Raw genomic sequence first — 14,334 nt, forward strand, 5'->3', positions numbered from 1 at the left:
ATGTAGACTTTAGGCGATTGACGGTTTTACTAAATCTTCGCGATAGTAATATAATAAGTTACTTACATGTACCATTTGTGAATTTTCTCTATTCATTATTCATCAGAATTTGAAATAAATCATACGTTTAATATGTGAAATTCAATAATACGTAGTAGAAGTAAATAAATTAAATGCACAACCAGCATATTTTTACCGTCATTATGCTCCGGAATTAAAAAAAAAAAAAAAAAAAACAAGCATAAAATTTGTAGAAATTCATCGTCAGATTTTTTATATCTAGTGTGACGACGGCGTCACGAATGCCAGCACGACATATCGGAGTAATGATTGGCTAATAATTCTATTTTGTGTACCAGCCTTAGATTGTTAAAGTGTATTTAATGGTTGTTCGCTACATTTTAATTACGACTTCCTGCTTACAAATGGTATTTTTAACTTGTTACTTTTATCTTTATTGTAAAAATCGTTTTAAAGTTTCTTGTTCACGTTATAACTAAATGTATTTCCTTTTTATCATCCTTTTGTCTTTTGTTTTATAGGGGCATTACCTTTCTAAAACAGGACTTTGATTCTTAAAATCCTAATATAAAACGAGAATGAAAATTGTGTGGAGTCATAAAAGGTAATTACACTTAACGTTAATTCTACACTTATCATCCCCTTATGAACAATGTAATCAGAGTATTTTTTTTAATGTAAATTTTCATAACGCGGGTCGTCTTATGTTTCGCGCTATCGTTCTTACTACTGCACTGATCTTCACTGTTAACATAGTTTACGCTGCGAATCTTGAATTCGTTTGGTGTTTTAACCTCATTTCAGAAATCACAACTATTGGTTTTTTTTAAGAAATGTTTATTGTGTATCGGAATAAAAGTAGGCTTTAAATTCTTTTTTACTCGTTTTAGAAAAGTTACAAACATGCATACTGTAAATAATATGTATAATCGCTGGCATTCTCACATATGTTTTTATAGAGCCTCGTTGTGTCGTGTTTTTCGGCAGTTTTCATCATGTACATCTGCAAGATAAACTTAAAATGAAAATGTATTCAAGTAAATAAAAGAATCGTGAAAAAAATCATATCTGATATGTATATAAAATACCGTTGTGTTTTCCATACAATAGATGACAATATTTTATTCTCACAAACAAACAGTTTCTGCATATAACACATTATTCGCTTAGTTGAACATAATTGACATTTTTAGAAGCTAGTTTTAGTAATAGATGATATTATATATAGACACTTGTAACACTGGTCTAGTAGAGATAACATTTATTTAACACGATCGGTTGAGCGTCGGATTAGTAAACAAGAGGTCACGAGGTTTCTGGCGCTGACACTTATTATCTATGTAACATCTTGCACTTTGTTTAAAATGAAAAAGTATATTTTCATATTGATGTAAATTCATATAATCTCTAAAGTTTGATATTTATTAAATAAATCTTTTAATTAAGCATTGATGTCAATAATTTTAAATTCATCGAGTTATGAAAGAAATTTTGTTTGCAAACTAGTTTGCAAACAACATTTATTTCATAACCCGGTGAAGTTAAAAAATAGTCACATCAATGCTTATAATTAATTTTTTAGACTATTTGATGATACAAAATACGTTAAAACATACGATTCCATTGATTTTCCAATGGATTATTTTTTATAAATCAATACGCAACGTCGACGTCTCTATTGTCACGTTATGATAACATTGTATTTTCGCGCCATTCTCAGATTTTTTCTTCATAGTATATGAAGAAAAATGGATTTGCCAATCAGAGAGTTGGATTTAGTATTAAAACAAATAAAATATAGTTCTTTATAACTACGTAATCTAAAATGGTTCTTGTCTTCTTCGGATCTCTATGTATTCCGGCGTATGACATTTTCTTTCTTGATTAATCAATAGTAATTAAAACTTGTATTACCCGGAAACTTAGCTATACCTGCCAAATATGTTGGTCGCAGTGAAATCCGGTTTAGTGAGCATGCTAAATATTAATTTTGTCACTTTCAATTAGAACTAGATTCATATCTTTAGTTAAGGAGTACCATGATTAGCTTTTTATGTTTTGGAGATATAACACAAAAATCTGAGTGTACTCTAAATAAACAACGAAAGGGTTTACGATTAGAGTATACTCAGATTGTTGTTTTCTATCTCCATAGCATTAACATATGTTCAAATCAATCCTTTATATTTCAATTTACATTTCAGCCAATTAGTAACGACGTTACTAATAGCGACGCCATTTTTTCTTTTATCGGCTGATAAAGTAAAGTTTTAAGTCAAAGAAAATGCACGTCACAAGCAAAATTGAATTAATGAATCATATTTCTGATATCGATTAACCTGCATAGTTCAAATCAAAAAGCATTAAATTTGATAGTGCTTAGTCTTCTGTAATAGTAACTGTCGACATGTACTCTTTTATGGTGACAATGATCTTTCCGATACACCAAATAACAGGAAATGTGGTAACATTGTGGTAAAAAACTGTATACATTTATTGTCGTGTTTACATGTTCATGGCATGCCTACTTTAGTATGACGAATAATCTCCACATACATTATACGTTGTCACCGAGCTTTTGGAATGTCATAATAGTTTTTTTCCGCCTTTGTTTCTGACAGGATTTGGGCGAGGCCACGCTAACCTTATTTACCCACGCCAACAAGGCGTTAGAATAGAAAAACCAATTTCCTGGCGATTGGGTGTAATGAGCGGTAGTTACAGTGACATTTCTATTTTGTTATTGCCATTGTTTCATATTCCGCGAATCGATAAAGTTACGTACTTAATACATGTACTTACATTACTAAGGTAGACGTCTCCATGTTTGCGTATACTATAAATCAGATTTTCGTCAGTGGCTTCTTTCTGCTTTTATGCTCAACATCTTATACATGTATCTCAATAATAAACATTATTTATCATCAGTTATATCAAATGCATTTCTGAAAGATATGTCTCAAGAACATACTGTTTCAAGTTTTATACTCTATGCAACATACTCGTTAAGGTTGAGGAGATTTTTAGAATAATACGATACTTTTATTATTATATATATCAACGGATTTCTAATTTTAAAATTTCGCGAATTCCAATTTAAATGCAAAACATATCGAAACTACGCCAGCCTTGAAACCCAACTGAATTTCAGAAAATAAATAATGTACGACTACAGTAAATAAATGAATGGGAAAATAAAAACCCGTATACAAATTTACAGACTAAGGCAAAATTCATTCGAAAAAAAAAGTTTTTTTGACAATTTTTTTAATTGATTCTACAACTGTACAGAATATAATTGTAAATACAAAAAAAAGTTTGTGAACTTTGTAATTTTGCCATCGTCGTGAACAAGAAATGTCACTGTTTATGTGCCTTTCTCGTTAAATACATATTAGCTTACAAAAACGAAAAAAGACTGAGCACATTTATTGATTACGTGTAATGATAGTGTAGATTTGTTATAATGTATTAACCCGCCAAACTGATTTATGATTTCCTAATTCATATCTAATTATCAGGCCTATACATAATGATGGTATATGTATGTAATTGTAATTGTACACATATTCCTGCACGTATTACTAATGAGTTGTTCACGATACATAATACACATATGTTGTCACGGTTTGTCATATTCCTGTACTACCTGACAGTGATAGCCAGCCATGAAAATGAAATGCATATATTCCTTCGAACAACACTATACACTAACATATATTCTCGAAACGATTGGGTTGAGTCGTGTTAACGTTGAAAATTACATTAAAAATCTTAACATTCTTTAATGCGTAGTAATTGCGTGTTTCATGAGGGTGTGGTAAATAGCTAAGTGGAGTAATTACTTATACGTAAAGTTGTGTTAAAACTTCAAAAACAAACGAAAGACGAAAAATACTGTACTTTTACCAGCGCATTACTGTGTGCGATTTTTATTCACTTATTTAATGTATTATGTGGATGAATATATTTAAAAAGTCTTTTTAACTTTAAATCATGAATGAATTATATATCGCCGTAAAGATTTATTAAATAAATAGATAAATTAATAAATAAAACCACAAAAACAAATCAAAAAGGAAAAAGATCCAACTACAGGTACAACAGCAGAATTAAAAAGGCATAAAAACTTTTTTAAGTAAAACTAAATAAATACATGAAAAGCTAAATAAATAAATACATAAATAGGTAAATAAATAAATAAATGGAATAAGAAAATAAATAAGTGTAGGTGAAATAACTAAATTAAGTTGCCGCGGAAGCATGTTAGATCGGAGTACATGTATATAATATGATACTTTGTCCTAAGACAGCCTTTCCTATAGTTCACCTGTTCAAGTGTAGCGATGTGAAGAATGATCTATTATATGCTATTTATGATTAATTGTTACGTGTTACGAGCTGTGGTGCTATTGTAACGAACGAGATACTGGATAATAGTACTCGGAGTGTTAGGAAGAAAGCCCGTTAACTAATATAAAACCCAATAACACACAACGTATTTATAAGAAAGTATACATAATATCTATATATAAACAATTCACCCTAACATGGGTGTAAGGCAGACACACACCTCGGGGCATGCGCAGAGTGACGTGTATATACTCCAAATATATATAGTTTACTGGTTGTCCAGAGCATTTGTACATAATTTGTGACTTTGTGTTCGGTGGTGAGTTGCACGACGTATCACAGCCGTCCACATCGCTGACCTGGAAACACGGGGCTAAGATGATTCACTGATCAACTACTTAGAAGTTAGAACTTATAGTGTTTATAAGTTTACCTCGCTGTTTGTAAAAGGTGAAGTGCTTCGGCAAGGATTATCTGATTGGCTGGTGGATAAATAACAAGACGTCGATGTGATTACAATTCCTGGATGAGATCAATACGTCGACAAACGCTTCTTACAAACCACATCCTAAAAGCTTTCATAGCTTACTTCCATACGTTATCTGTTGTGTGTTTGTTAGTGGATAAACATGCTAAAATAGTTTTGCTGAAAGCAACTGGGAAAGCGTAATAACTAGTGAGCATATATACCGCCAACGTGGATTTTTGTTGTTGGAAGAGCTACTGCATATGCCGTGATTTTTTCTTATGACAAACAATTTCGAAAACGTGTTGGAACGATATATATTGTGATTTTAGTCGGTATTTATTAACTGTCACCTTATTACTCCTTTTTACAAATGAATCACACTGATGTAACACTGCGCTTTGTATATAGTGATATCCCTATGTTGATGGCTGTTATATGAGCAACAATTGATAAAGTTATCATTTTCCATTAGGATTTTTTTGAGAATTCCGTGTAATAAATGAGTGAAATTTTCAAGATTTCTTGATAAGCCATGCATAGAGTCTGTTAGCCGACTTATGGCGACGCTAATGTGATTTCTGCTAAATCATACGGATAAAATTGACAGAATGGATACCAACACAACTGACGTGCCAAGTCTCTCACAAATAGACTGGCAGGATTACATCGAGAATGACATCCCTGTGTCTGTGTATCTCGCCATTCTCTGTGTTATTGGAACTATCGGGAACTCACATGCCGCAGTCGTTTATTATCTACGTTATAAATCATCGAACCACAGAACTTTTGTTGTGTGGCTAGCTATTGTCGATTTTATCGCCTGTTTCTTCAGTATTCCTTTTGAACTATTTGACATCCGGTTCAGCAATACGTTCACATTAGACGGACTTTGTCGGCTGTTCAGGTATCTGAACCACTTTGTAAGCATATGTAGTGGTTCACTTCTCGGAGTAATCGCAGTGGAGAGGTTCCGGAAGGCCTGCAGGCCATTCGATAGACAATTAGAAGGGAATGGAGCTACGATAGCTTGTTTGTTAACTGTGATTATATCAGCTTTAGTGTCTATACCCGCTCTTGTGATGTACGGAGTGCAAGTCGAAGCGATTGATGGTTATAATCTAAATGGAACAGACTGCAAAGTGCTCGACAGGTTCAAAGGCAGCTTAGAATTCAAAGGATTTAATCTACTGTTATTGATGATATCCACAATTATTTTCATTTCATGTGTCGTAATATATGTGTTCATCGGTCGGGTCTTGTACCAGCAGTACAAGTTCAGGAGTTCACTACAGGTCAAAAAGTCAGTGACTACAGTATCGGATAAACCAACAGTTATGTCAGAAGGAAATACAACAGTGAACGTCGATGATGAATCCAGCGTGGCAAATGGAGCGGCATCAAAGACGACAATATGGAACCAAAACGGTGATCAGCCTATAAAAACGAAAAAGAAAAAGACAAAACGTTTTGATAGAAGCAAACAAATAACGTTCATGTTTCTAGTAGCAACCGGAGTTTCGTATTTGGGTTATCTCCCTTATCTAGTGCTGACAATTGTTAAAGCACTGACGGATAATTCCAGTTCAGGCAGTTTGCTTGGACCGTTTGGTGATATTTTACTACGAGGTTACTTTATAAGTAACGTCACGAATCCTCTCGTGTATTGTTTCCTTGACGATAAGTTTCGCGAGGAGTGTAAAGCGCTCTATAAAACATTATGGGCTCGTATATGTAAGTGTTTCCAACGTTCTTAGACTTTCAGGGCCCAGTTTGATAAATATTCTTTAACTTCACTACGGAATTTCTTAGCTTGAAATATATCCATAGAAAAACATTACAGATGTTAAGCTTCTTAACTTAACATTATTTTCTTAACTTCTGTAATGATGTTCCATGGGAATATGGTCCCGGTTTCATCAACATTCTTTAACTTTAAGGAATGTCTTAACTTACAATATATATATATAATGAAGCATTACAAAAGTAAAGGAAAGCTCCTTAACTTAAGATTATTTCCTTAACGTTCGTAATTATATGTCATAGGGTATGTGGTCTTGGGTTCATCGATAATTGTATGGAATTCCTTATCTTAAATTATATCCATAAATAAACATTACAAATATTTAGGAAAATAACTTAAATTTTTCTGTGGAGAATTACAGATAAGAAATTCCTTAAAGTAAAGACTGATGATGAAAATGTGTCACGTTACTTAGCATTCACGTATTCCCGAAATACAGTAAATTACTTACATTTTGATAATTTTGTTCTAAGTTAAAAATGCACCACGAATAAAGTCAATCAATTTTAAATCAAAATGGCACCTATGTTGGTACGGATATAATGTCTACCCTTTTGTCTGAATCTAATTTTAGTGGAAATTTGATTGTTCAGAATTGTTGCAATGATAAATCCGCACAATCGTTATACTCGTTTTTATCACCAAAGACAAAGGGATAAGTAAATTATCACTATCGTAACTAGCTATATAGTGCAATGTTTCTGGTGGCAAATATGGGTATAAATATCATTATAGCTTAAATATGTACATTAACAATTATCTCGCTTATATTGAAAATATTATAACAGTTAAAATGACTACTTGAAAGTATGCACGAAATTGCGGGTTTCAATATATAGCTTGAAAGAAAATAATTATTTACTAAAGATCAGTATTAAGGATATCCTCACTCTTCTTCGCTAGATATTTTAAAACAAGCGGATATGGTTGTAAGATGTTATATCCTTCTACATGTGAACACAAGTACTTGTAATCCATCCGATTGGACGTCGGACAGGCTCGGAAATTATATCCATTAGCCTTATAGCGACTATTCAATAGTATAATGCGCTTTGTGAGTGACATACATGTAGATATATGTTCTAGTCGTATAGAAGTGCATATCGTATTCATGAACGTTACCGAGTCTTATATCTGCTTAACCTGAGAGAGATAAGTCAATACAATAATACACTTTGTGAATGACCGAGACTTTTGCGTGCTAGTCGTATAGGAGTGCATCTCATGGACGTCATTGAATCATAAATCTGGGTCATGTGTCAAATCTAAGATAATAAAATTCGTGATGCACCGCTTATACAATGTGTAATGAAACATCGTGTCAAGTATTCAATTCAAAAGTTGAACTTATTACAAGTTCAGGCAGTGTTACACTTGTATATTGACTCTAACTGCATATTTGTATCTACGTGAACCCAAATCTGTCCCGTCAAGTTATGTATTTTATTGCAATAAAAAGATACTAATACAAAACAGCTATTGTTGAAACGACAAATGGTTTCACTTATGACGTAATACAGGTGATTAAAATTTCATTGGTGAATAATAGACAAAGTTTTGCTGTTTGTGTTGTTAATATCGAAGCATAAAGATATTGAATTCGAGTAAAACCGTACACCTATAGCTGGTTGATTAAACGAGCCACAAAGGATAAACGAGGACAAATATTTCGCGATTAGACAATAGCAGTGACCTGCGAAATCGCGAAAATATTGTCCCCACGGCAATAATCGACTATACAGTAACAGTATTATTTTTTATCAGATGAGGACATGATGATATGTTCAGCTTGTATTACTATACATTCAAACAGATATGAAAAATAAGAGAAATTTGTGTTGTTACATTCGACAGTATATATTGCAAATAATAATTTTCTCAATTGAAATTTACGTAACCGATTATAAACATACGATACAGCCTCCTAGTCATATATAAAATATGCTAAATATGCTTGATATTATCTGATTTGTCGTTAAATAGCAACAAAATGGAAAGCCATCCAACCGACTAGCGTTTAGTTGGGTAATCATGTTTTTTCTTACGGTCAAATCTTGAACATTCTTGGTAAACTAGCTTAACAGGTATAATTTGTTTCGCATGCAGTTTTTAAAAATGTTTATGATAAGAAGTACAATTTTTTTTAAAATTGATGTTGTTGAAATGTCAACTTGAGTTACTAACACACTAACAAATAAAGAAAAATAAAAATCTAAAAATAGAACTGAAAGATATGTGTTGTTATTGTATATATCATTATATATATATATTTCATTTTTGCTTCTAATGAACATTTTCATTGGCCTTAAACTTACTTTATCAGCCCATAAAGTAAAAAATGAAGTCCGTGTTTGTAACGTCCATTCAGAATGGCTGATATAACGGCGTTATAGAAAAAGATACCCAAAATGTATTTAGAAGGAATCAATTTATAGTGGATTGAATTAAAAGGATTGCTTTGAATATATTTTAAGTTACATGTACAAGGATATAACACAAATATTTAAGTGTACTGTCATTTAGTAAACCACTTCGCTTCCTGTTTATTTATAATATCTCCACAAGATTGAAATACATTAAAGTTTGTCCTTACATAAAATATATGTGGATGTTGCGATGTAGAGCGAGATAGAGGTTGGTTGCTGTTGGTCTTATTTTATTAAATTATTAAATACAATTCACATCTACTTTTTTAATTATTGTGTTCGTAATATATTTTGTGGGTGTTTACATTTTGCGGCTTTCATGCTTTATCCAAAATCTTGTTACTATTATAAATATCATGAATGCATGCACTGATCATATTATATAATTTAACCACGTAAAATAAATATTTATCATTCATTATTTGATCCAGAGCTAATTTGTCTACTTATGGTACATTACTAACAGTACAAACATACACTAATTATATAAACGTTGTAAACCAAATAAGTCAGAACTCTAAATCACGTCATTGTGTTGATTACGAGATACAGTATGGAATATTGACATTTTAAAAACCATTCATTAATCCAGGTAGCCGTGGTAAGATCGTTAGTTTATAATTCAATCATCAACGAAATATTTTGTAAAGTGAAAAAGAAAATTTCAAATATTAAAAATCACAAAAAATAGTCAACAGAAAATAATTGTTTCTCAAATATATACCCTGGTCAACGAAGTATTACGAACACCACAATAAGGTTAACATCTACTTGTACAAACGTAAACAATTTGATTTTCTAGATACTGTATAATTGCTAATATTCGCGGGAGTTTTAATTTTGTTAAATTCACCTACTGTAGCAATCCTAATTCGCGGAATTTGATACCTCGTGACATTGATCAAAATCATTTTTTCACGTATCATAGACCGTTTTAAGAATGGGACTTTAAAAGGCTAGAAAGATAATTCCCGAAAATAACCCCCCCCCCCCAAGAAAAAGTTCCAAACAGTACTTAACATTTACACACAGTCGAATCCATCAAATTGAGAATAAAATAAAACATTGAAGACCTAATTTGATGTAACAGACATATTAGACTTATTGTATATCTCTATTTGAATCTATTGGTTAATGTTCGAATTTCAATTAAGAAAATTAATGAAATATTCTATATGGGGTTGAATAAGCACTTTATATGTAAATTGTGTAAACTTACATTTTTTTTTTACAAAACCTGAATAAAACAGTGACATTAGCTGTTATAAATTTAAATTTAGTCTACTTGAAAAAAAAAGATAACCAAAGTCCCTGGAGAAAAACCACTGACCAGCAGTCAGTACCTGGCAACTGCCCCAACTCGCATCCCAGCGGGCTCGTGGTAATATGTCGGGACATCGGAACCACTCAGCCATAATACACAATATCGATGTATATTGCTATGTAACGATACGGCCTTTTTTGACGCGTCATTTTCGAGTTATGGAAAAAGTAAACCTACATACACGGGAAATTGTGCTAATGTAGTCTTTTTTTCAATGTGTACTAGACAAAGAATCTTGAAATTATTGAAATAAGATGAGATATATATATTTCTGAATATAACATTTATATTCCTGAAGAGCCATCATGAAATGGTGAATGTACAAGAGGAAGGTCGTTGAGTTTCATTTTTTATATATTCAACTCTACATGGACACGTACTTTTTTCTTGGTATATAAATGTATAAATGTATAAATGTAAATAAATCGCGAAATCAAACAAAATATCCATGTTTAAAGTATCACATATAAGTAATTATCATATACTGTTTACATGTGTACCATTTACTTCATTTTCTGGTGTCAAAATGACACCTAAAGGCTTATACGAGTGATTGAGGAGCTGACTAAAGATATATAACAAGCCTGCAGCAATAACATCGCTTCCGACGACGGCCCTACTCTTATATTTGGTTAGAACATATTTCTAGACAATTATGTACAATATATTAAATGCTTATGTGTTCATTATGGTCCATCAATGCATTTATTTTTGCTGTCTGACAGCAAGATAATTATTCAATTTGCATGTAACGAGCATTATCATATTGGCTTAAAATTTATTAATCGGCCTTACAAAGGAAAGTAATGTTGCATTTTTTAAAATATATATGTGAACATATTTTTATTTAAACAAAAAAGATCGAGCAGTAGACAAAGCCTCAATACGCCTTCGCCGAAACGTCGCATCTGGTCAGCTAATCCAACGGCGTTAGGATTTCACAGGGAAAATAAATTTGAATTTTTTGTCGAGATCTTCGATAGTATAAATTGGATTATAAGTATTCGATAGAAAGCTGTATGTTGACCAATGCCCAACACAATTTCCATCGATCATTGGATATCTTGAAGATAAATAAATGAAAACCACATTTCTTTTTTTTACCTTTTTGTAGATCGTTTCGTCTCGTTGTGTATATGTAAGAATAGTTAATCAGTACTAATTAATTAGGAGATGTCTACGCATCATAACCTTGGGCAATGGTTCTTTTTATAGTCATAGACGACAGGAAGAGCTCGTCCATTAGTAACAGATGTTTAGTTTAAGCGAGCATGTGAGTCATACAGGTAAATTATACAGAAATTAAAATCTTATCAAGTAGGCCTAATGAGGGCGATGGTTGTAGTGACGGTAACGATTATAGTTCAAATCAATTACGACAGTGATAATGGCGATGGACGGTGGATGAAAAAATGAATGTGAAGATGATGATGATGATGATGATGAAGATAAAGATGATGATGATTGATATAATCTTTCCCTACCTAAAGGGTGTGACAACGAAATCGCCCAAACCCGAGGGGTAATTCATCCGGAGGCTTACCGAGTTTTTGTAATGTGACTGTGAGTTTTGACGTTTTCTGATTTGTCTACACCGCTCGGACAGGTCTTGACAAAATGCAATATCAACCTGAGCCCAATAAACACCTGTTCAAAGGTTGATGTTGCAAATCCGATAACCCGGCAATAAATGGAAACAGGGAATTCCCTGTCTCTTCCACATTTTCAACCAAAAAAATAGAGCATTGCCGATTATTGGGCAAATGCCAAATCAGACATGGCAGTCAACAGTATGGTAGGATTAGGAAGATATTTTACGTATGTTAAATATAGCGGTATGTCCGAAGATTGCATTGTGAAAAAGTCTAACAGAATATCTAGAAATACCTACTGATGAATACGTGACTGAAGATTTTCTTGACTTTGTTTTTTGAATAAATTATTTCGCCTTTTTTTCTTCAAAATTGTTTCACTTAATAAAAAATGTATCGTTTCATATAACAAAACTATTATTGACTCTTTTAGGTGAACACATGGCATTCTTTATACTTTGAAAGTTAATGATTTTGATTTTATCACGATGATGATGATTATAATGATTATGATTTTGATGATGATGATGATGATGATGATGATGATGATGATGATGATGATGATGATGATGATGATGATGATGATGATGATGATGATGATAGTGATGCTTTTTTTAAATGATGATGATGATGATGATGATGATGATGATGTTGATGATGATGATGATGATGGTGATGCTTATTTTTAATGAGATTATGCCTTGGAGAACAAGGAAATAGATTATTACGAGGACTAAGACGAATAACATGATTACCAGGAATGATCTAATGTCTATTTACGCACATTATTCTCTATATCATTAGGGTTTATGACGTCAGAGACACATCAATTTCAGGACATTCTTCTTAGACGATTCGCATACATGAAAAATAATGTTCTGCCATATTTTGTCTATAATTCTATAAACAAGAAATATATTGGAAATAATACTTGTAATTTAATTTAGTAAATAACTCATTTAGGTACTAATTAGGAATAAATTTTCGTGATTTTACTTGATTTTACAATAAAACAAATTGAGTTGTGGCGCATTGATATCTTATCCCATTGTTCCGTTTGGCCTTTTAAAATATCCCGCGAAAGCGATTCGTATGTATGACGTCATAATTTTTGACGTACAAGTTTTGCGGTATATGGAAAATAACCTCAAAGAGCTAAACAATAGATATGAGTGTAAATTATCAATTTGTATTGGCTTAAATGTTATCTATTGTAGTGATCATTGTCGTTTGTAACGCCGCTTCTGATTGGCCAATACAACAGTGTAATGACTTTATTAAAAATAGTACCGCCACGCGATATATTTGAAATTTTCAACAGATATGTATAGTAAATTGAATAATTAAGATTGAAAATATTAGAGGAAATGTTTTCTTTGTGCGTTAATAGACTAGTCTTATCATAATCCGCTTTGCAGTATATTTAAATACATTCATACTTTTGTGAAGTATTGCCAACTCACCCGATTTCTCCGGGTTGACCCGTTTTTTAGACTTTTTAGAATGTATAACCCGATTGACCCGACGGGTCATCAATTAATACTATTTTCAGCACTTGTACCAAAGTGTCAAAAAGCTCAGACAAAGTTTGTCAGATCAAGCCATTAGTGCAATTTTAATTACATCTCATGGCTTAAGACTCGTATCAGGTCCTTGTATAATGCAGGTAGCTATGTCAGTGTTTACACAAACTTTAATAGAGGTGTGAAACTGTAGCAATTAATATATTCAGTCATGCATCACGGTGTCCATTATCGTTTTAGCTAGAGCCAGCTAGCGAAATTAGACATGACCAATAAATACTGTTCAAAATCAGAAATTATCACTTCAAAATTCTTCAAAAGCACAAACACAAAGATTTACTAACATGAATAAAACCTAGGCAACTTAAACGGTGTTCTGTTGCAGTAGGCAGGCAAGCCAATCATAATGGCCGCCAATTTGTTTAGTCAAAGATAATAATGAAACCGGACATAAAAAAATCCGGATTTTATAAAATATTATTTTAGAGCATTTTTAATATAATATTTTTTTATTAATCATCAGATATAAATTATATTATTAAAAACACAAATTGTGTTATACAAAAATGTATTTCGATAACAGCAATTCATATTCAAATAAATCCTTAAATGATCAAATAACAATATAATAAAACGCCTGTTCCTCTTACATATTGAAGTTCCCCCTTCCATCTCTCTCTACTTCCTTTCTCCCCCTTCCCTTCCCCTCCTCTATCTCTCTCCCTCCCCCTCCCTCTTTCTCTCACTCCCTTCCACTTCTCCCCCTCCCTCTCTCTTTCCCTCTCTCATTCTAGACCTTTTTCCTATAGAAGATATCATTACTCA

The 14,334-nt window shown here is 32.3% G+C and overlaps 1 protein-coding gene across 1 annotated transcript; it reads left to right on the forward strand.

Moving 5' to 3' along the window:
* Window positions 1-4,540: 4,540 nt before the first annotated feature.
* Window positions 4,541-10,805, forward strand: LOC138308492 (cholecystokinin receptor-like). The gene has a single exon (XM_069249496.1). The coding sequence runs from the start codon at window positions 5,452-5,454 to the stop codon at window positions 6,595-6,597; it is 1,146 nt and encodes a 381-aa protein (XP_069105597.1). The 5' UTR covers window positions 4,541-5,451; the 3' UTR covers window positions 6,598-10,805.
* Window positions 10,806-14,334: the final 3,529 nt, after the last annotated feature.

Source organism: Argopecten irradians, chromosome 15 (genome assembly GCF_041381155.1).
Source record: "Argopecten irradians isolate NY chromosome 15, Ai_NY, whole genome shotgun sequence".
In the NCBI taxonomy this organism is placed as follows: domain Eukaryota; kingdom Metazoa; phylum Mollusca; class Bivalvia; order Pectinida; family Pectinidae; genus Argopecten; species Argopecten irradians.

Coding starts and splice junctions, on each gene's coding strand:
- LOC138308492 (XM_069249496.1), top strand. CDS start 5,452: ATGGATACCAACACAACTGACGTGCCAAGTCTCTCACAAATAGACTGG.